The 22,788-nt window shown below is 52.0% G+C and overlaps 1 protein-coding gene across 3 annotated transcripts in view; it reads right to left on the minus strand.

Moving 5' to 3' along the window:
- The window catches only part of LOC117089191 (transmembrane protein 132B), a 548,815-nt gene that overhangs the window by 502,028 nt on the left and 23,999 nt on the right, over positions 1 to 22,788 (minus strand). For 2 of the 3 annotated variants that reach the window (XR_004439500.1, XM_033220122.1), the window contains exon 1: positions 11,342 to 11,863. The exons of the other annotated variant lie outside the window; for it this stretch is intronic. Coding sequence is in view for 1 of the 2 variants with exons in the window: in XM_033220122.1 (XP_033076013.1) it covers positions 11,342 to 11,408 (67 nt within the window). In the remaining variant the exon portion in view is untranslated. Of the gene's footprint in view, positions 1 to 11,341; positions 11,864 to 22,788 lie in introns of those variants that run through there. 3 annotated transcript variants of the gene reach the window in all.

The following is a 22,788-nucleotide window of genomic DNA, read 5'->3' on the forward strand; positions in this document are numbered from 1 at the left end:
GGTCCATGGCCCATGGCTTGCTGATGCCTGGAGTAAAGGGTACAGAAAACAACAAGCAACAAGTCAGGAGCCAAGGCCAGCAAAGGGTCAAACAGAATTTACACATCTCTAAAATGTCCTGGAAGTTGATGGAGGAAATAAAATTTAATTGACACACACCTTTCCACATACACCTCTACTAAATAAAACCAAAACACCTGTACTAGCAAATGAACAATAAACTGTGCCAGAATCATCGCATCATGAACAGAAGAAGAATTTTTTTCTTTTAATCTTAGCGATTTCCAAGGACACACATTGGGGAACAACACACACTGGAGCCTACAGGAGGGTGGAGGGTGGGAGGAGGGAGAGGATCAGGAAAAATAACTAATGGATACCAGGTTTAATACTTAGGTGATAAAATAATCTGTACAACAAACCCCCATGACACAAGTTTACCTACATAACAAACCTGCACAGGTACCCCTGAACTTAAAATAAACGTTAATTTAAAAATTAAAATCTTAGTGATTTCAGCAGGAAAAATGAATACCAAACTGAGTGCAACAGATTACAAGTCAAATCCTAACTCTGTTCTTTTCAGCTGTGTTTCTCCCGGGGCAAGCAGCATAACTGAGTCCTGGTCCCATCAAGCATCATCACTAACACTATCAGCATTATGCTAACAATATTCATCATTGCCACTCTTTACTGAGCACTTACTATGCGCCAGTAAGCATTCCACAACTATCATCTCATGACCCCTCTTAACTTTATTCTCCTTAATGATGTTTTGTTTTGTTTTTTGTGACGGAGTCTTGCTCTGTTACCCAGGCTGGAGTGCAGTGGCGTGATCTCGGCTCACTGCAACCTCTGCCTCCCAGGCTCAAGCAATTCTCCTGCCTCAGCCTCCTGAGTAGCTGGGGAAACAGGCATGCACCACCATGCCCAGCTCATTTTTTGTATTTTCAGTAGAGACGGGGTTTCGCTATGTTGGCCAGGCTGGTCTTGAACTCCTGGCCTAATGTGATCCTCCCACCTCGGCCTCCCAAAGTGCTGGGATTACAGGTATGAGCCACTGTGCCCGGCCATTAATGATGTATAAATATCTCCATCTTACAGATGCAAAAATGCAGGCTGTTCTCCACTGGGGCTCTTGGGAAGATCAAACAAAAGGCAAAGGCTCAACTCACAGATGAAGTTCTGTTGTTCTGTTTGCTAATTTCATCACTAAGAAATATTGATTTGTTCCCAATTCCAAGTACCATAATGGGCACGTAGTAGACAATAAATATCTACTAAATGAACTCAATCTATCAGTAAATCTTGTGGCTCAAATTTCAGAATACACCCCACATCTCACTACTTCTCACCTCCTCTGCAGCAACCACTCAGTCCAAGCAGCCACTGTCACTTGCCTGGACTACTGCAGTAGCCCCTCAGAGCTTCTGCTCCTGTGAGTCATAGCAGATCCTTCCTCGGCTCTAACCTGCCAACAGCTCCCATCTCACTCAGAGTAAAACTCAAAGTTCTAACCAAAGACTAGTCCTTCTCACTGCCCTCACATCCTTTCCTCCTGCTGTTCTCTCACTCGTTCAGCCCACAGAGTGAGGGAACAGCACTCACTGGCCTCCCTTCCGTCCCTGGACCCTACCAAGCACATTCCCACCTCAGGGCCTTTACACCTGCTGTTCCCTCTGCTTGGAACACTCTTCCCAAGATAGCCACCTGGCCTCCCCCCTTGACCCTTCAGGTCTTTGTTCAGATGCCACCTTTCTGACTCTGCTGTATAAAACAGAGAACCGGGCCAGGCGTTGTGGTTCATGTCTGTAATACAGCACTTTGGGAGGCCGAGGTGGGTGGATTACCTGAGGTCAGAAGTTCGAGACTAGCCTGGGCAATACAGTGAAACCCCGTCTCTACCAAAACTACAAAAATTAGCCAGGCATGATGGTGAGCGCCTGTAATCCCAGCTACTTGGGAGGCTGAGGCAGGAGAATCACTTGAACTCGGGAGACAGAGGGTACACTGAGCCAAGATCACTCCACTGCACTCCAGCCCAGGCAACAAGAGTAAAATTCCATCTCAAAAAAAAAAAAAAAAAAACCCACAAACCCTCCTCTCCGGCGCTCCATCTCTGCTCCCCCACTCCATTTCTCCACAGCACTGACCACCAGGTAATCAACAGTGTGTTCATTTATTGTGTTCAGTATCCGTCTCTCTCCACCTTAATGCTAACCACAAAGACGGGGTTCTTTGCCTGTCTTCTTCCTGCTGATATCCCCAGCACCACGGACAGGGGCTGCCACAGTGCAGTGCACAGTAAAAATATCTTGGAACAGACAAAGGCAGGAAGGCAGGAAGGATGCGAATTGGAGGGAGGTCTCCAGGAACAAGGTCGGCCAGAGCGAGAGTGCAGAGCCCATTTTACAGAAGGGGAAACTGAGTCTCAGGTCAAGAGGCAAGGCCGGCCGGGCGCGGTGGCTCAAGCCTGTAATCCCAGCACTTTGGGAGGCCGAGACGGGCGGATCACAAGGTCAGGAGATCGAGACCATCCTGGCTAACACGGTGAAACCCCGTCTCTACTAAAAAAAAAAAATATAAAAAACTAGCCGGGCGAGGTGGTGGGTGCCTGTAGTCCCAGCTACTCGGGAGGCTGAGGCAGGAGAATGGCGTGAACCCGGGAGGTGGAGCTTGCAGTGAGCTGAGATCCGGCCACTGCACTCTAGCCTGGGCGACAGAGTGAGACTCCGTCTCAAAAAAAAAAAAAAAAAAAGAGGCAAGGCCAACACTGCCCAGAATCCCCAATTTCTTGAGAAAAACCAGAAACCTGTATAGTGATATTGACAGCTCCTAATTTTTAAATGCCGGCAACTAATAAGAGAAGTCTGCAGGCCAGATATGGCCCAGAGGCAGCCAGTGGCCCTCCACCAGCCTGGAAAAGTTCTGATTCACTGCTGCTTAGACACAACTTTTCTAGCAAAATAACGTTTTCCATCTATACCATGCCTCCCCCCTTCCCTCCCCTTGCCCAACCTGCAGACTTGCAGAAAATAGGTTCCCCTCCCACCCGGCCCTCCCACCTCTGCCATCTCTCTGCCCAGGTACCCCCCAACCCCACTGACCTGGCCTCCTCTGCTTGCCAGGAATGCTAGCAGCCTGCAGCAGCAGATGGCAAGACTACAGAAAGGAAAAATACCAAGCCAAAGATATAGATATGTCGGCAGAGTACACAACACGGAGAGGACCCAGCAAACAAAGAGCCACAGACTCCGGGAGCCAGGAGATGAGGCACTGCCAGCCCCCCTTCCAGAGTTCCAAAAACAAAGACAGGACCCCTTGGAAGGCCCGGGGAGTCACCCCAGGAGTGCCGGCTGCAGCCACAGCAGTATTTTCATGTGTCCATTTGCTGCAATGTGTTGAGAGCCCTGGCGGGAGGCATTCAGGACACAAAGCAGACATCTGAGGCATGATTTACTGAGTCACCCCTCCTGGGCACGGCATCCCGGACTCGGAGGTGCAGCCACGATGAGTGAGGCCCCCCAACGGGTTAATTCAGACCAGGCTCAGAGCACCGAGCGACTCTATCACCCTCAGTAATAAAATACAGCAAATCAAATTGGACTCTATTGATTTTTTATGTAACTATTTTGGGGCCGAGCATAAGGAGAGAGTATTGATCAGTTAAGAGTCAGGGTGTCAGGGAAGGGAGACAGGAGCACCCTGGCTGCAGAACCAGGTGATCTGGCCAAGGGAAGGCATTGGAATTCAACTCCAAAGAATCCAGGCTTCTTTCTCTCCTGCCCCCGGCAGAGAACGGGCATTGAGAGTCCATTCTGCCCTGAATGGGAAGATGGAAAGCCATGTAGCTGGTGGAGTAGGAAAGTGATGTCCAGCTCCTCTGCTTCATTTCTCTCCCCATGGCACTTGACACTGAACTTCGGATTTCTTTGTCCACTGCTTTACTGTTGTCTTGCTCTGCAAGAATCAGAGTGTGGGACTTGTCTCTTTTGTTCCCTGCTGTGTCCCAAGTGCTTAGCACCGATTTATACCTCTGTTCAATGAATGAATGAATGAGCTGGCTGCCATTTCTTGAGCACTTTCTATGTGCCAGACACTCTGTAAAGAACCTTGCAAGGATTCACATCCTTCTGCCCAGAACCCCCTTCTCTCAGTTGGCTCTCTCTGGTCACTAAGGTCTCAACTTAGAAAACTGTCACCTCCTCTAAGAAGTCGTCCTGGATCGCACAGTCACTCTTCATCGTATTGCCTTGCATTGATCATGAAAAACACAAATTAATGTCTGGGATTTTCCTGTGGGTGTATTTATGAGCTTCTTATCTGTCTCCTCATCACCACCCAACCTGCCCTAGAACACAAACCCTGGAGATCACAGGCACCCAGGCCTGAGGGCAGGGAAACTGAGGCAAAACTCCGGAACAAGAAGGCACCATCGGCACAGAAGTCATGAGCTCCAGGGAGGAGACCCTACCCTGCCATTCATGGACTAACTTATGTTGAGTCAGTCCCTAGGTTCCTCTGAGCCTCAGTGTCCCCATCTGAGGACACAGCCTACCCCTTAACTCAACAGTTGCCCAAGAATCCTGTGAAATCCTGAAGTGAGGAACCACTTGGCAGACAGCTGATGGTTCATGATTCTTCTCTTTGTAGCTGTGATGGTTGCAGCACGTGTCCCCAGTCAGCCCTTCCTTTTTGCCTCCTTTCCTGTCCTGGGACTCATGCCCTGTGCTAACAGCCTCACGCATCAGCACACCAGTGTTGTTTACAAACCTCTTTCTTGCTGGAGCGCCCAGCCTTGTAATATGAACAGCCAGGGATAATTTCAGCACCCATTTTACAGATGGGAAAACTGAGTCTCACAGAAGCCAAGGGGCTAAACCAGTATTCCAAGATCTCCCAATTTTTTGAGCAAAGCCAGAAACTGGATTGGGACACTGACACCTCCCAATTTGTAAATGCTGGTGACTAACAAGAGAAGTCTGCAGCCATCCATCCTCCAGGGGCCTTCCACATCTGCTGTTTCCACAAATGCCAAGCCCTCCTGCCGAGGCAGGCCAGGGCTCCCGAATGAGGAGGTGGACTTTAGAAGGGACAGGATTCAGCCAGGCATGGTGGCTCACACCTGTAATCCCAGCACTTTGAGAGACCAAGGCAAGAGAATGGCTTGACTCAGGAGTCTAAGGCTGCACTGTGCTATGACTGCGCCAATGCATTCCAGCCTAGAAACAGAGCAAGACCTCATCCCTAAAATAAGTGGGGATCAGGGGAGGGGCACAATTCTCCAAACTGTGTTTCTCGCAAAAGACCCAACTCTCCCCTTGACTCGAGACACATCCCTTAATCCCTTGGGTGCAAATCAGCCTCAAAATCCAATAAATTGCACCAAAGCTTCAGTGCCCATGAACTGAACGTAGTAGCTAAGAGAACCAACTCTGGGACAGACACACCAGGGTTCACACTCGCACCCCATCACTTATTGGCTGTGTGACTTTGCAAACCTCACATTGCCTCTCTGGGCCTCAGTCTCCGTATCTGTAAAATGGAACAAATAGAAGTCCCTACTCCAATAGGGTTGGAGAAGAATCCGTGAAGTGAAATCTACAAAGGGCTAAGAACACACAGTGTGCCCTAGAGCAGGGTTAGCTATTGTGTTACTACTAATTCTGAGGCACATGATTCTTCTCTTTGCAGCTGTGATGGTTGCAGCACGTGTCCCCAGTCAGCCCTTCCTTTCTTGCCTCCTTTCCTGTCCTGGGGCTCATGCCCTGTGCTAACAGCCTCACACATCAGCACACCATTGCTGTTTACGAACCTCTTTCTTGCTGAAGTCCCCAACCTTGTAATGAGAACAGACAGGGAGAATTTCAGCACCCATTTTACAGACGGGAAAACTGAGTCTCACAGCCAAGGGGATAAACCACTATTCCAATGCATGAGACCAAAATTCGCCTGCCAAAGTCTTGCCCTTCAACATAGCCATCTAATCGCTCAGGGGCACAGAATTCTAAAGGACTCCTAGTTGCCTACAGAGTTGACTCTGATGTGTTTGATTTCTATGGCTCTAAGCCTTGGTTCACATTAATACATTTATTTGTTGCAAAGAAAGAGGGAGGAGAAAGGAAGTGAAAGACCGGCAAAGGCTAGCACATCAAAGGAGCTTAACAACTATCCACCACTTTGGAGTATAAGCCCGGCTTGTTCAGAGGCCGGGCCACACCATTCTGCACAAGGCTAGAGAGTGAAACTTGGTTGCATGAGGTGCTGGGTAAGACACAGACCAGTGCCTGGGCTGGAATCCTAATCCTATGTGACCCCAGCCAAGTTACTTAGCATCTCTGGACCTCCAGATCCTCCCTTGTAAACTAGGAATAATGAGTGTCTACTTGCCAGAGAGGTGAGCATCCCATCGAGTTCATGCAGGGAAAGGCCTGGATGGTGCCTGCAGCACACGAAGAAGCACCTGCTTTCATCACTACCCCTTCCCCACCACCATCACCATCACCATCACCTTCGCCACCCCTTTCCCATCACCATCACCATCACCATCCCTTCCCCATCCCCATCGCCATCCCTTCCCCATCCCCGTCCCCACCCCTTCCCCATCCCCACCTTTTCCCCTTCCCCTCGCCACCCCTTCCCCATCCCCATCGCCATCCCTTCCTCATCACCATCGCCACCCCTTCTCCATCCCCGTCCCCATCCCTTCCCCATCCCCGTCCCCACCCCTTCCCCATCCCCACCTTTTCCCCTTCCCCGTCGCCACCCCTTCCCCATCCCCATCGCCATCCCTTCCTCATCACCATCGCCACCCCTTCTCCATCCCCGTCCCCACCCCTTCCCCATCCCCACCTTTTCCCCTTCCCCGTCGCCACCCCTTCCCCATCCCCATCGCCATCCCTTCCTCATCACCATCGCCACCCCAGCCACCCCCTTCTCCATCCCCGTCCCCACCCCTTCCCCATCCCCATCCCCACCCCTTCCCCATCGCCACCTTTTCCCCTTCCCCGTCGCCATCCCTTCCTCATCACTATCGCCACCCCTTCCCCATCCCCATCGCCATCCCTTCCCCATCACCGTTGCCACCCCTTCCCCATCCCCGTCACCACCCCTTCCCCATCACCACCCCTTCCCCATCACCATCCCCACCCCTTCCCCATCCCCAGCCCTTCCCCCATCACCATCCCCACCCCTTCCCCATCACCATCACCACCCCCTCCCCATCACCATCACTTCCCTATCACCACCCCTTCCCCATCACCACCCCTTCCCCATCACCATCCCCTCCCCGTCACCATCCCCTCCCCGTCACCATCCCCACCCCTTCCCCATCCCCACCCCTTCCCCATCCCCATCCCCACCCCTCCCCATCACCATCACCACCCCCTCCCCATCACCATCTCCACCCCTTCCCCATCCCCACCCCTTCCCCATCCCCATCACCACCCCCTCCCCATCACCATCACCACTCCTTCCCCATCACCATCACCACCCCTTCCCCATCACCATCACATTCCTTCCCCAACACCATCCTTCCCCTTCCCCTTACCACTCCTTCCCCTTCCCCATCACCATCACCACCCCTTCCCCATCACCATCACCACCCCTTCCCCATCACCATCACATCCCTTCCCCATCACCATCACATCCCTTCCCCATCACCATCACATCCCTTCCCCAACACCATCCTTCCCCTTCCCCTTACCACTCCTTCCCCTTCCCCATCATCACCCCTTCCCCTTCCACATCACCACCCCTTTCCCATCACTATCACCACTAAGACCTGCTCTCTAACTTTTGAATTTGACACTGGCTGTCTTGGCCAGGCCAGGCGGCTATCATTCTCATAACCTTGGGATCCTTGAACGGAGTCATAGTTCCCTAAAGGACTGTATAGTAGAACTCCTCTACCAGAAGAGTTCCCAGGTACAGGGTTAGAAAGTCGTAGGTGAGGAGTTAAGGAGTGGGAAGCCCATGCCTCCAATTTACTGTGTGACCCTGAAGGGGCAGTCCTCATGCCCAAGTCTCCTTCCCATCTGCCAGGGGGCTGCTGAAGGACAGGCTCTGAGGCACCTTCTTGCTCTAGAAGTCAACGCACCTACTCTGCTGAAGAGTTGGCAGCACCTCTGTCACCCACGGTACCAGGGTGCCTCCATCTCGCCACAGTGATGGGCGGCGATGAATTGCTGAATCCCGTGGCTTCAGGGGAAATGGACCCCCTCCATCCCCATTCAAATTGAGACCCAGGAGAGAAGAAAGGAGCCACCCAGCCGCATAGAGCTGGGAGATGCATCTGGGAACAAGGCCCCTGAAAGGGCTTTGCTGGCCCGGAGACCACCCCCACCCCAGACTCCCAGCCAACAAATGAGGAGTTTCTTTTGCTCCCTTGGATCAAGGCAACCACCGTGCTCATTGTTGGCTCTGAGTGCAGTAGCTCATGCAGAAGCCCCACGCCTCCCCAGCTCCCTGCATCCGGTGGGAGGAGGGGGGATGAAATGATTTACTCTGGGAATCTCCACTGTGCAGCCATTAAATCACTGGGGAAGGCGACGACATTTGCATACCACTCCCCACCACTTCCCAATGCCACCTCTCTGAAGGGCAGCACCACACACAGGGACCCCCACCCCCATCATTATTGTAATGAGAAACAAATATACCACATGCCACAGCAAGGTGCCAGGCAGGAGGAAGACAGCCTCTGCCCTGAAAGCCAAAGCTCCCCACTGCTACTCACATGGCCCCTCTGTCGTGGGGCAGGTGGGGGGTGCTCCACCCACCCTGATTTCATAGACCCTAGACCCCCATGCATAATGAGTCAACGAAGCAAGGTTCATTCATTTTCCCCAGCGGGGACTGTAACTGTGCCGCTAATTTGCAAAGCCACGGCATGTACAAAAGTGGTTCGAATAATAGGGGCTCCCTAGTCGCTAAGCTGGGGGATTTGTGCTGACTCTTACCAAGTACCGTTCCATATGTTGAAGCACTTGCAAGGCTGAAAGAAGTACACCCACCATACTCTTTACCATGGCAGCTACCCACGCAGGAAGGGGGGTGGGGGACAAAGAAGCCAGTCCCCGCTTGTGTGATGGGAGACAGTGTGCGCACCTTTGCCTCTGAACTCTTCCAGCCCCTCTTCCAGAGCCTCAGCCAAAGGGGGTAGGTAAACCATGGCAGAAATCATCCAGAAAATCCAACCAGCTCTAAAGGAAGGTCTGGTTAATTCCTCTGAACCTCTCAAAACCAAGTGTAGGCAGCAAAGTATCTTTCAGGAATTTCTTTTTTTTTTTTTTTTCTTTTTTTTTTTTGCCATCCCTCCTAACTAGTGCTAAATATAGAGTTATCAAACTGTCGTCTCTTTATGTCCCTGGTGGAGACCAGTGAAAGACTTGCGTGTGCTTCCAGGACGGGGCGATGGCACTGGGGGTTCTGCCCAGGCGGCATTTGTTGGAACTGAAGGAGCTGCCCTGCTGAGACTCTCCCAAAGAGCAGCAGGGGAGCAGGCGAAGAGCAGGGGAGCAGGCGAAGAGCAGGGGAGCAGGGGAAGAGCAGGGGAGCAGGGGAAGAGCCGGCCAGCAGCAGGTTTCGGTGGGAGCTCACCTTCCCTCCCAAGATGGGGCCTTCCAGAGCCAGGCACGGGCTCTTCTGTCGCTGGGGGAGAGGGCGGGGGGTGGGTGGTAGGGGGACCATCCTGTTCTCTTACAAAGTCTCTCAGCTTTTCTGAGAGACTTCCGATATTCACTTATAAGCACATCCAGGAAAATGCTGACCCCCGTGGAGAAACAAAATAGAGACAAAACTGCAATTTTCAAGTCCGAGGGACTGTGCACTTTTGCAAACAGGTCCCAGGGCTTCGGCTAAGAGAAAACAGCCTCGGCCCCAGCAGCAGCCCCTCTCGTGTACCACAGAGGAATGCCGAAAGCAAAACAGCTATCACAGCTGCTCCTTAGCCAAGCAGGCAAGATTCATCCACGTTAAGCCCGATGCCACTCTCTAGGCTGAACCAAAGCCGAACACTGACGGAGATCTCCAATAGAAGGTTTTCTCCAAGTCGAAGGTGCTGGTAAATATTTTGGGTCACTTAAGGGCATCTCAAAGGAAGCTGACACTGACTTTCTCCATGCAAATAAAACACATCGAACATCAAGTTGACATGCAAGGTTTGCTCCTAACTGCAACCTTACCAAGACGGTGAAAGCGGAAAAGTTAAAGTTGTATTTTCTACTGCATTCTGCCTGTCTGTGCGGTTTGTTTGTTAGGGAAATGAGGAGAGATTTTTCTAAAGCAAAAGCTACCTGTTCCCAAGTCATGGGTCTTGATTTTAAAAGGTTTAGGGAACTGAGATTTCAAAAGCACATGAAGGCTGCTCGTGACTGTTCCCGGGGTTCATCTGAGCCTTTAGGATTTTCTCCACTGCTTGCATGGGGTGGGGGGAGGGGAGGAATTGTCATTTTAGGATACGCTTTCTATAGAACCAACATACAGCCACACCAAGGTGGGTAGAAAGCTTTCCAAACTCCAGCGGAGACAGACAATACCTGACTATGTTGCTTTCCCCACTCACTAGGATTGGGCGACGGCTGAGCTGGTCCAGCAGGGAGTCCAGCTCCCCGGTGCCCAGGCAATGGCTCTGGACAACACCGCGTTCCAGGCTGCCCGGCGCGTCCTGGGCTGCTTGGCCGCCGCTACCCTCTCCCTCCCGCCTTGGGGTCAGGGCGCTGGCGTAGTCCGCGTTTGCAGGAGGCGAGCAGCGGGCTGCTCTTTGGCCAAGGGAAGGCCATTTGGCGAGGATGGGTAGCTTGGGGAGGGCGGTGTGAAAGCAGGGGAGGGCCGCGGGGCGTGGGGAGGGGCTGCGGACAAGCCAGACAGCGTCGGCCGAGACATCTCCGGGGCCCGCAGGTGTCCCGGGAACGCACCACTGTGCGACCGCAGACAGCAAGGCACTGGAGAAGGGCTGCGTCGACGCCCCAGCTCAGCAAAACCCCCGGAGAAAATGGGACCTGGGGAGACGTTGGCCCAAGGCAGGGCGGGGAGGGGGCTCGATTCCTGGAGGCGCGCCCCCACCCGCCTCGAGAGGCTTAGTGCCCCCGTCTGTGGCCCTCGTGCGTTCCGAAAGCATCCGCAAGGAAGCTAGGGGTTTGGGGGAGAAGGCAAGCGGGCTCTCCCCAGGCGCTAGGCAAAGGGGAACGGGCCGGGGTCTCCTGGGTTTCCAGGGTCTCCCCAGGTCTGTTCAAGTCCGGGAGATGCGCGCTGCCAGGGACTTCAGAAGGAAGCAGCCGCCGGTTCAGCCAACTTTGTGCGCGGCGGCCAGGGTCGGGGATGGGGTCCGGGGACGCGTTACCTGGGCACCGGAGCGCAGTCAGCGCCAGCAGGAGCCCGAGCGGCGGCGCCCGGCCCGGGGGCGGCATGGTCCTCGGCGCGCGGTGGGCGCGGCGCGGGGCTGCTCCTCTCGCGCGCCCGGCCCGGCCCGCGGCTCCCGGAGCAGCCCCCGGCGGCTACGCCCGGGCGCCGGGCATGGCTCGCTCCCAGCGCGCCGCTCCTCCCCAGACGCAGGCGCCGGCGCTGGCGGCGCTTCCTCAGCTGCGCCTCTGCGCGCTCTCCTGGGCTCGGCCGTGCGTTGGCTGGGGAGCTGGGGCCGCCGAGGCTCAGCGCCCCGCGCCCTGGCCGGCTGCCCCGCACTTGGCCCGAGTTACGCGGCCCCCGCCGCCGCCGCCGCGGCTCCTGCGCCCCAGCGCCCGTCCCATCCCGGTCGTGCCGCCGCCGCCGCCGCCGCCGCCTCTGCCAGCGCCAGCTGCCGGCCGCCCCTCAAGCCAGCGAGAGAGTGAGCGAGCGAGCGCCAGGAGGAGGAGGAGGAGGAGGGGGAGGAGGAGGGGAGCGGAGGGCGGGGCCGCGGCCGGGGGAGGGGCCGCCCGGGAGCCCGGGCACAGGCAGCAGCCCGGCCAGTAGGCGGCGGGACACGCCACTACTAGGCGGCCCGGGGGAGGGCGCCCGGTCGAACCCGCCGGGGGTCGCGAGCGCTGGCGGGGACAGGGGCTGCGGGAGGGGTGCGGAGTGCAGAGAGGGGATGCCCAGCTAGATCTGGCGTCTTAGGGCGCAGCGGTAGGAGTTGCCAAGGTCGAGGGGTGAGGAAGCCAGAGGAGGGTCCCCGGGATGGGGCAGCGACCTCTGGAAAGGTGGTGTCTGCCGGGGCCGGAGACTGCGAGGCTGAGCGTGGACAGGACGTCCCGGGTTAAATGTGGCACAGTTAGGGAGTGCCTGTGGGAGAGGGGAGAGGAGAGGCGGGAGGGCCTCCGGGAGGCCGGGGCTGTGTGCGGTCTCTGCACGGCACCGGGGTAGGGGCTGGGGGCGCGCAGGCGGGGTGCGTCACCTGGAACACAGCGAAGGCGGCGTGGGGATGTCCACCCGTGTGAGGCAGGGTCCCTTATTTACCCGGGCTAGAGGATGCGCCTTCCCATTTCGCGCAGGTCCTAGGAGCACGCGGACGCAGCCAGGAGTTCTGGAAAGGTCAGATTCCCTGGTGGTCCTGGGAATGAGTTCCCAGCGCAGGGTCAGGCAGTAATGGCGCGGAGGTGTTGCGCAGGGCCGGGCTACTGGGTGGTCGGATTCTTCCATCCAGGGGCAGGGACGCAGCCAGAGTGCGGAGGGAGGTCGCAGGTCACACAGAGCCCCAGTATCTATTATCCCAGGAACCACTGATCCTCCTGGGCGCCCCGCGCCCAACCAGGGCAAAGCTACGGGGGCTAAGCCGAATGAATGAGTCATGCTGGGGGCCTGTGGGGGCGTCTCCAGCAGCGCTCAGATGCCTTGAAATCTTCCCCACCACGCTGGGAGGACAGGGGACATGGGGGGTTGTCCACCTGGGAGGGTGGCTTGGAGTCCTGACTCCACTCCAGCCCCCATCACACCGGCCACTTGCTCTGCCATCTCAGTTTTCCATGAAAAAGTGGGTCAAACTCTTTGAAAATGGTCAATAAGGCAGCGTGGGGTGATGAAAAGATAGATTTGGGGAAGACTCTGGACTCACAGAGTCGTGGCTGAGAATCCCAGTTCTGCCACTCCTTAGCTGTCCAAGCTGGGGCGAGTCCCTTATTCCTCCCTGAACCTCAGTTTTCTCATCTGAGAAACAGAAGTCTTTGCACATCACCTGGTGCCCCCAATAACACATATAAAGCCCCTGACCCAGGAAGTCGGAACTCATTTAAAGGAGTCACTGTCAACATTATCATTCTCATCATCGTGGCCATTATTATGATAGATCTGATTTTCCTCTGCGGGCCCAGAGCTCACATCAGAAGAACAATCCTCCCCACTCCCGGCTGCCAAGAGGGGATGGGGGACAGGGCACCTGCTTGATTAGTACAGACAAGCTCATTAGCAGAGGCAGCACTCAGTTCTTCCCAGATAAAAGAAGGAAGAAAGCCAGGGGCAGGTGGTGAGTCTCCAGCCCAGGTTAATTAGGAGACGTAAAGGGATTTTCCCATGGCTGTTAATCGCCTTCCTTTGCAGGGGGCTCATGCCCAGGCCAAGCCCCCTTTGGGCTCCCTGGCAAGGCCTGCAATGTATGGAGAGCCATACAACAGGCTGGATGATGGGATTGGGGGTCTCCTCAGGCCTGGGGTGGCCTTGCAAGGGACCCATCTGTCCCCTTTCTGTGACCTTTCTCCAGATAAGAGGATGATCCTGGAGAAATGGTCAGGACTCTCTTAGGGTCCTCTGTGCCCAGCTGCCCCCGGGGCACTGGGGGAAAAACCTCTTTCCCATTCACTCGTTCATAACGTTTGCAGAGCTGAGCCCCTACTGTGTGCCGGCCTCTGCAGGGGATGGTGAAGCAGAAATGAATGGACGACAGCAGAGGAGAGCCACAGGAGTGGCCATGGGGTGCTGGTGCCAAGGTGAACCATGTGTTTGACCAGGAAGCAGGTCAGTGAGGGCTGGGAGACTGTGGCCAAAGATAAAAAGTCATTTTCTGGCAGGGGTAAGGGGTCATTCTGTGGCTTAATGGCAGTGCTTGGAGGGGGTTGTGAATCAGTCCAGCAAGTCCCCAAGCCAGTGGTCACACAGTCCCAGGTGTGATGGCAGATGGCAGTTGCCTTCCCCTCACCCCCATACTCAAGACTACCTGGTCATACTCCAAGAAAGGACCTTTTAGTGGGGAAGGGCACTTCCCCACTAAAATATGCCGACGATGGTTGAGCCAGACACTGAAAAGAGGAATCTGTTTTTGAGGGTGGCTTTTCTGTGCCCCAGCTGTGTGACTTTGGACAAGCCCCTAATCCTCCCTGAGCTCATTTGTGGGGTAGGAATGAGAATTCCAGCCTGGCTCAGCCTGTCTTGTGGTTGGATGAGGATTTCTGCATATTAACCAGGCCCCTGAGCCTGTATCTCTAAAGGGCGTATTTCTGGAGGAAATAAGCAGGGGAAAAAAAAAAAAAAAAGCCTCCCTGGATTCTGAAGGGCTGCGGGGGAATGTGAGAAGCTGGCGGCAGTAACGAGGAGACCCCAGGGCTGAGCGGAATTCTCCTCTCACTCCTACCCAGACTCTCGCGCCCAGCCTGCTGGCCTCATAGCCTGGGCAGGACCATAAGAATCACACAGCCTACAATCTCCTCCAAGGTATTGATGGGATACTGGGTCCAGGAATTGTCCTTCCTGGATCTGTAAGTGTAGAGGCCGACTCGACTAAGAGCCCGCCTCGAGCCCCAGCACAGCCGTGCAAGGCGTCCTCAGGCCCCACCATCCCCGGCACAGTAAGAGACTGCCTCCAGCACGGATTGCTCCCGGTCAGTCCCTGCACCCCAGCTCTGCTGCAGCTCAGCCCACGCGCCCGCCGGGCTACCGGCGAAGAGCAACATTGCCATCTCGTGGCTAAAACTGAAACTGCAGGTCTGGAGGGCGCTGCCGAAGGAAGACAAGAGGTGAAGGTTGGTGTGCGGGTGGGGGTGACATGGCGGCGAATAGGCAGAGAGGTTTCCCCACCTCAGCCAACTGGCAGTGGCAATAACAGACCCCTTTGCCCTTGAACGCCAACATGCAGGCAGCTGCTGCCATGGTGACCACCCATTGAAATTCTTTGCAAAGCCTGGGACTGTTGTCCAATGCACACATTGACGTTTCTGGCATGTTCAGGGAACACAGAATTGACTCAGATTGCATTTGCACCACAGGTGAGTGGTAGGGGAAAGGGGCCTCTCAAAATAGAAGCCAAGCTCACTTACACAGGTAATCAAGGATTTCCTAAGAATAAAGAATTTCAAGAAATCAGTCACTTGCATACCTGGACATACGGACCCATGATGGAAGGAAGGGGCCTCTTTATGATCACCCTCTGTCCCCTTCCCTGCTTTATTCTTCTTCGTAACAGTGGTTACCGCCCAGCATCATATGTGCAGAGAGCGGCCCAATCAGTCCTGGTTATGTTAATGTATGAATGAAAGGAGCTCAGGCTGGACAGTACAGTAAGCGCTGAGCCCTGCGAGGTGAGGGAAGCCCCGCTGAGCCCATGAACACTCAGACCAGAAAGGACTTGAGTTCCCTTCCAGGTACACCCCCAATTGGAAGGAGGCCACAGGGGAGAAACGGCTTCCTGGTGTGTTTGAGCAGAAAGCACCTTGAACAGCTCTGACCCCTGGCTTCCCAGTATAAAATGATTCCTGGACCGGCAGGGGCTGGGAAGGGTGTGAGGGAGCAGCCAGGGGTGAAGGCACCATTGGGATGGGATTTTGGAGCAAGTGTAAAGTGTGCTAGAGCAGAACAAGACTAATAATAAATAATAATGATAATAATAATGATGCAGCACTGAATACGTACCAGACGCTGCTCGAAGCAGTTTGCACGTGTGTTTTTTTTAGTGGTGGTAAAATGCATGTAACATGAAATGTACCATTTTAATCACTTTAGAGTGTACAATTCAGTGGCACTTAGTACATTCACAGTGCTATGCAACCATCACCACTCTCCAGTTCCAGAACTTTTTCATCACCCAACCAGAAACCTGGTACCCAGTCACTCCCCATTCTCCCCTCCCTTCTACGCTCAGCACCCACCAGACTACTTTCTGTCTCTATGAATTTGACTGCTCCACTAACTAATTTCAGTGGGATCATACAGTATGTGATCTTTTGTGTCTGGCTTCTTTCACTTAGCATTGTGTCTTCAAGGTTCATCCACGTTGTACCGTGTCAAAGCTTCACTCCTTTTTATGGCTGACTAATATTCCATTGCGTGGATGAAACACATTTGTTTATCCATTCATCTGTTGAGGAACATTTGGGTTGTTCTCTACCTTGGAAACACTATTATGAATAGTGCTGCTGTAAACAGCGCTGTATAATTTTCTGTTAGAATACCTGTTTTCAATTCTTTAGGGCTTGCATGTTTTGATTCATTTAATCCCATAACCATTTTATTGGCTGAGAAAACTGAAGCACAGAGAGGTGAAGCAATTTTTCCATGGCTGCACTGTCAGCTAACATATGGCAGAATTGTGTTTAACCCCAAGCAGTCCAACCCCAGGGTCTGTTAACCAAGATGGATGAGTTAAGCCAACCATCCCTTCTCCACCCACCATGCCTCGGCACAACCCAAGACTCCCAGGAACTAGATGCAGCCCTGTCTCCCTTCCCAAGAGGCTCCCTATTTGAGTGGCAACATGCCCAGCCCTGGGGACGAGGTCAGAATCCTAACAGATCTCAGCCTACCACATTCCCTCAAGCCAGGGACGGTTCTGGAAGAGGCATGGGGACCCGAGTGACCAATGAGATGTAAAGAGGAGCTGGAGGAGGCCCACTTTCCTTGATCAAACAAGAGAGACAAAGTTCCTTTTTGCCCGCTACCCTCTTCCTTCTTGGCAACCTGTTGAGTACAAGTGTGATGGGAAGGGAGCCACAGTGCCCACTGACAGCTACTGGTGGGAGAGTGGAAAGACAGATCCTGGCAACATCCTCGAGCCAATGTGTCACCCCAGAAATGCGGTCCCAAGGCCAGGGGCATTCACTGAGCTGATACTCTGCATTGAGCTGATGAACTGCATTGTTTCAACACTGCTGTTTGGACATCCGTTACTTGCAGCAAAAAGCAGCCTAATTAAGAAAGGTGGTGTTTTAGTCAGGGTTTCCAGAAAGACAGAAAACCTGTAAGTCCCAGCACTCTGGGAGGCTGAGGTGGGCGGATCACCTGAGGTCAAGAGTTCGAGACCACCCTGGCCAACACGGTGAAACCCTGTCTCTACCAAAAATAAAAAATAATTAAAATATATATATACACAAAATGAAAGCTATGCAAAGGGACTTATTAGGGGCATCAGCTCACTTGATTGTGGAGATGGAAAAGTCCCATAAGAGGCCATCCACAAGCGGGAGACCCAGGGAAGCCCGTGCTGGGGCTCAGTCCCAATCCGAAAGCCTCAGAACCAAGGAAGCCGATGGTGTAACTCTCAGTCCAAGCTGAAGGCCTGAGAGCCTGCAAGGTTGGGGGCTGGTGTGAGTTCCAGAGTCCAAAAGCCGGAGAACCTGGAGTTCGATGTCAAGGGCAGGAGAAGAAGGGCAACCCAGATGCGGAAGAGACCAAGCATTCACCCTCCCTCGACCTCTTTACTGCGTCTGGGCCCCCGCCAGTGGAGGAGCTTCCGTACTCAGGTCACAGACTCACATGCCAGTCCCCTCCAAAACACCCTCACAAGCACACCTGGGACAGCCCAATCATCCTAATCAAATACCAAACCACCTGGGCTTCCCTTTCAGCAGAAGAGGGACAGCCCCAGTCCCTGCAGGAGCACTGAGGATAAATAGTGCTTTCCCAGCTATGTGGGCACCCCTTCATCCAGGCAAGTTGACAGCCAAATCAACCATCATGGTGGGTTCAGGAAAAGCCCCAAGTGGACTGTTATATGCATTTATCCCGTCAACAAAACAGCCTGAGACCTTAAGTCAAATGGTTAAAAAAAAAAAAAGTAGAAAAATCTATTTCTTTTAAACTGATTTTGTGAGAGTTAAATTATTATTATTATTATTATTAGTTCTCTATATGTGGCATAACTCAATATTTCTCAGATTCTTTGATCCTCACAGAAACTCAAAGATACAAATATTCCAAAAAGCAAAACTGCCACCTTTAAAAGATAAACACTTCTAATATTTTAATGTATTTCTCCAGTCCCTTTCCTATGCATACTCGACATGGTTTTTTTAATTAAAAATGGGTTCACACGATATGTACTGTTTCAAATTGCTCTTCATATGTAATTATATATTGTGAACATCTTTCCATGGCATTTGTTTTTCCATATGATAATTTCATGATGTTGTACAGTTATATCATTGGATATGCTGTAATTTGTTTAACCAGTTTTTGTGTTGCCAAACATTTGAGGTCATTTACAAATTTTCACTGTCAAAAAGCAACAGTCTTATCCCTGCACCATTATACATGTGCAAGATTAGTTCTTCGGGATGTATTCCTAAAAAATGAATTGTCAAATGAAAAGATACGCAGTTTAGAAATTTCACATTAACTGGCTCTCCGAAAAGTTATGCTGATTCAAATTCCTGTGAATATAAGGCAATGCCATTTGCTCAAATCTTTATTCAAGGTTTACAAACTCCACCTGGTTAATTGACTCATTTAAATCTACACTGTCTGCGTTACGCAACTATGAAAAGATTAAAACTTCAGGTATTCATTCTATATCAAGAATTGGCAAATATCAAGATAATTCAATAAAATCTGAAAAATCAGTGAAATCATCACTAGTTGTAATTTTATCATTACTTATTACACTTTTTTTTTTTTTTTTTTTTGAGACGGAGTCTCGCTCTGTCACCCAGCCTGTAGTGCAGTGGTGTGATCTTGGCTCATTGCAACCTCCACCTCCTGAGTTCAAGCAATTCTCTTGCCTCAGCCTCCTGAGTAGCTGGGACGACAGGCATGCACCACCACACCCAGCTAATTTTTGTATTTTTAGTAGAGACGGTGTTTCGTCATGTTGGCCAGGCTGGTCTCAAACTCCTGACTTCAGGTGATCTGCCTGCCTCGGCCTCCCAAAGTGCTGGGATTACACACATAAGCCACCGCACCCGGCCTTTAAGTCCACTACCCCTTGTTAAAATCTGAAGATCTGTCCAGGTGTGAAGGGCCATCATTGTGCCATCGTTGAGAAAATCGGTGGCTTGTCACATCTGCATAGCTCTTTCTCTTGACCACATTTGCCTTTGTATGCTTATAAATATTTTTTATTTCTCTTGCAAATTACACTCATTCTTTAGTCCTTTAGGAGAGCTTCCTGTGGGAAAATTAGAGCACACTGAGAACTATACCAGGATTAATGTTAATTAGGGTTTGCAAAGCACTACAGCTCCATGGAGGTACAGGAAGTGATCCCTTCGGCACGGACAGGATGGAGTGGAATTACAGAAATGTCGTGGGGAGGTGAGACAGCTGCTTGATGGATGTGGTCCTGCACATCCTCTCAGAGGACTTGCCTTGGAGTTGCCTGGCTTGCTAAGTCACTATATTTAGCCTACAAGGGGCCAAGAGTTTTCTTCTTGTCTGTAGCCACAGGGCTCAGAATAGTGTTCTATTTTTATGATGACAAAAAAACCTAAGTCAAAAGGGATTTACTGACTCACATACTCAAAGTCTCCATGGCTTCAGGCTTGGCTGGTTCCAGGGGCTCAACAAACTCCCGATTTAATCTCAGGAGGAAAGTGGCAGGAAAGAAATATTATTGGCCACAGTGAGGTCACATGCCTATCCCTGGACCAATCACTGTGCCCAAGGGGATGGACTATGGTAATTGCCCAGGCCTGAGTTACATGTGCAACCTGGGACTGGGAGGGGATCAGCCCTATCTAAACAACACAGCCTGAGAGTGGGGAAGGGTTGCCCTCCCAAAATGCAAGTGCTAGAGCTCAGTAAACCCTAATTTTGTTGTTGTTGGGTTTCTTTTTTTGTTTTGTTTTGAGACAGGGTCTTGCTCTGTTGCCCAGGCTGGAGTGCAGTGATGCGATCTCAGCTCACTGCAACCTCCACCTCCTGGGTTCAAGCAATTCTCCTGCTTCAGCCTCCTGAGTAGCTGGGACTACAGGCACCCACGACCATGCCCAGCTAATTTTTGTATTTTTAGTAGAGATGGGGTTTTGCCATGCTGGCCAGGCTGGCCTCGAACTCCTGACCTCAAGTGATTCACTTGCCTTGGCCTCCCAAAGTCTTGGGATTACAGGCATGAGCCACGATGCCTGGTCTGGGGTTTTTCTTGCTTTTTTTAAAAAAAAAAAACAAGCTCTCACTCAGTTGTCCAGGCTGGAATGCAGCAATGCAATCATAGTTCACTGCAGCCTCCACCTACTGGATTCAAGCGATCCTCCCACCCCAGTGTCCCAAGTAGCTGGGATGATGGGCATGCACCACCACACCCAGCTGGTGGATTTTCTTCCAGCGTGTCCAGATCTTGTCGTTATGCTTCTGTGGCTTAGAGGAGGAAACCTCACCATTATCAGTGCAGGCGTCCCACCATGAATACTCTCTTACACCTAATAAAATGACTATGATCACTGTTCATTAAGACCTTCCAAGGTGACAAACCCATTGACCATCCCAGGAACACTGAAGGAAGTATTTTATCCCCATTTTATAGATGAGAAAACTGAGGCTCTAGGGTTTAATCAGTTTGCCCCAGGTCATCCAAATGGCAGAGTCAAAATTTGACCTGAGACCTAGCTGTCCCCAGGGCCCTCTCTGAACCACCACAGTGCTCTTCCTCCATCTCTTGAGAAGGGGATTCCAGATGCCAAGACCCAGAGCCAACTACAGAGGGACAGAGCACTGTCACTGGGTGGCAGTCACCCCTCAGGAGCTGCCCTCACAGGAGCTGTATCCATGGTGTGGCCCACACCGTTGTTCAGCACTGAGTATTGTGTAACTTCCTCCATCCATGTTGAAAGCAAACAGGGAATAACAACCAGGCTATTAGAGTTGATGATGGAACCTCAGGAACAGAATCAGATTGGCTGGGAAAGCCAGGACCTGCTGAAAACACTGGGATCCCTGCCATGAAAATTCATGTGCATTAAAGATGCCAAGGTGCTCAGGTCTGCATCAGCCCCCAGGCAGACCTCACATCTGTTCTGGAACAAGGGACGCCACTGCATTTACTAAACACAACTGTTGAAGTCCCCCTGGGTACAGCATCCTAGAAACCACACCATCTATATTTCATTGTGATCATCTCCTTGACATTTATAAATTCATAAGGTATAATGAACTAACCTGAAATGGAAATCTCTTATTAATTGCATAAAACAGAGAGTGTACATTAAAGATGAATAAATAAACAAGATTGAGTTTGTAGACCTCTAATAAACTGGCCATGAAAAGAGCCTTTGTCCACGTGACTCCTTGGGATTTGAGGACTCGGCTGGTGGCTGAGATGGCTCTTGGAGAGGCCAGTGGCTTCCCTCATCATGGAGGAGGTCATGCAGGCAGGTGCAAGAGCTCCCACCAAGATTGTGGATGCTGTTAGGTGTGACACCTTTTGCTGATTTCTGCTGCAGATTCCAGAAACACAAGTGAGTCTCTGAGCTGGACATGCTTGCATTGCCTGAATTCCCAAGGCATGTGGAGATGCTCTGGACACTCAAGGACATGCATGCCCCTGGACTCAGCAGTGTGTGACGTCTCCCAGAGGTCAGCTCCCGCCCCTACTAACCATCAGTATCATCTCAGGGTCTCCCTAGTATGTACCATCAGCAAGTTCCTGGGTGGGATGGAAACGCACCTAGAGCTTTCCTCTACCCTCTGTCTTCCTTTCATGGCCATTGCAAAGGAAGAACATCGGAGTCACATCACACGTGACTTCTTTCCTTTCTAGTCACAAGTCCTGAGAGAATTCAGACAAGAGTGATGTAACTGAGGCAGTAGGCAGAAACTCCAGGCCGAGGAGCCCTGGAGTCTGGAAAGTAGGCAGGGTTGTTCTATGTAACCTTGAGTTTGTGAACAGGAGGGATGATAAGCAGGGAGAGTTGCTGGGCAGAGGCTCAGGAGCAGTGGGAGGGGAAAATGGAGAGACACTACCATCTAGTTCTACTAAAGGATGAGAGAACACTATCTGCCAGCTATGGCCACAATGATGCTGTGTAACAACCCACCAGGAAATTCAGTGGCTTCCACAATGACTAATTCTTGCTCACACAGCTGCAGTTTGGCTGAGGATCCACTGATCCAGGCCAGGCTCAGTTGGACTTTTCTACGAGCTGTGGGTTGGTTCCAGTGTCCCAAGTGTTTCTCCTTCTCTTTGGGCCAGCAGATGAGCCATGGCAGGGTCGTCTCAAAGCAATGATGGAAACACAATAGGGCAAGCCCAACCACACAACCAGATTTCAAGGGTGTGCTTGCATCATGTCTGCTAATATCCCATTGGCCAAAGCATGTCACATGGGCAAGTGCAAAGCCAAGGTGAAGAAGGATATTATGCCCTTAGTAGAAAAAACAGCAACATCACATGGCAAAGAGTGTGAATACAGAGAGAGATGAAGAATTGGGAACAACAGCACAGTCTACCAGAAACATCCATACCATCCCTTGCAAATCACCACCAAGGCTGCAGCAGCTAGGATTTGGTTTAGCTATCAGTAACCAAAAAAAAAAAAAAAACCAGCTTAAACAAGATGCAACTTTGTTTCTCTCAAATTCTTAAAGTCCAGAGGTGGCCAGTATAAGTGGGTATGGTGCTGCATGGTGTCAGGAACCCAGATTCCTTCTATTTTGTTGCCTCACTATGACTGGCCTCCAGTTCCC

Source organism: Trachypithecus francoisi, unplaced genomic scaffold, assembly GCF_009764315.1.
Source record: "Trachypithecus francoisi isolate TF-2019V2 unplaced genomic scaffold, Tfra_2.0 Lachesis_group11, whole genome shotgun sequence".
Classification (NCBI taxonomy): domain Eukaryota; kingdom Metazoa; phylum Chordata; class Mammalia; order Primates; family Cercopithecidae; genus Trachypithecus; species Trachypithecus francoisi.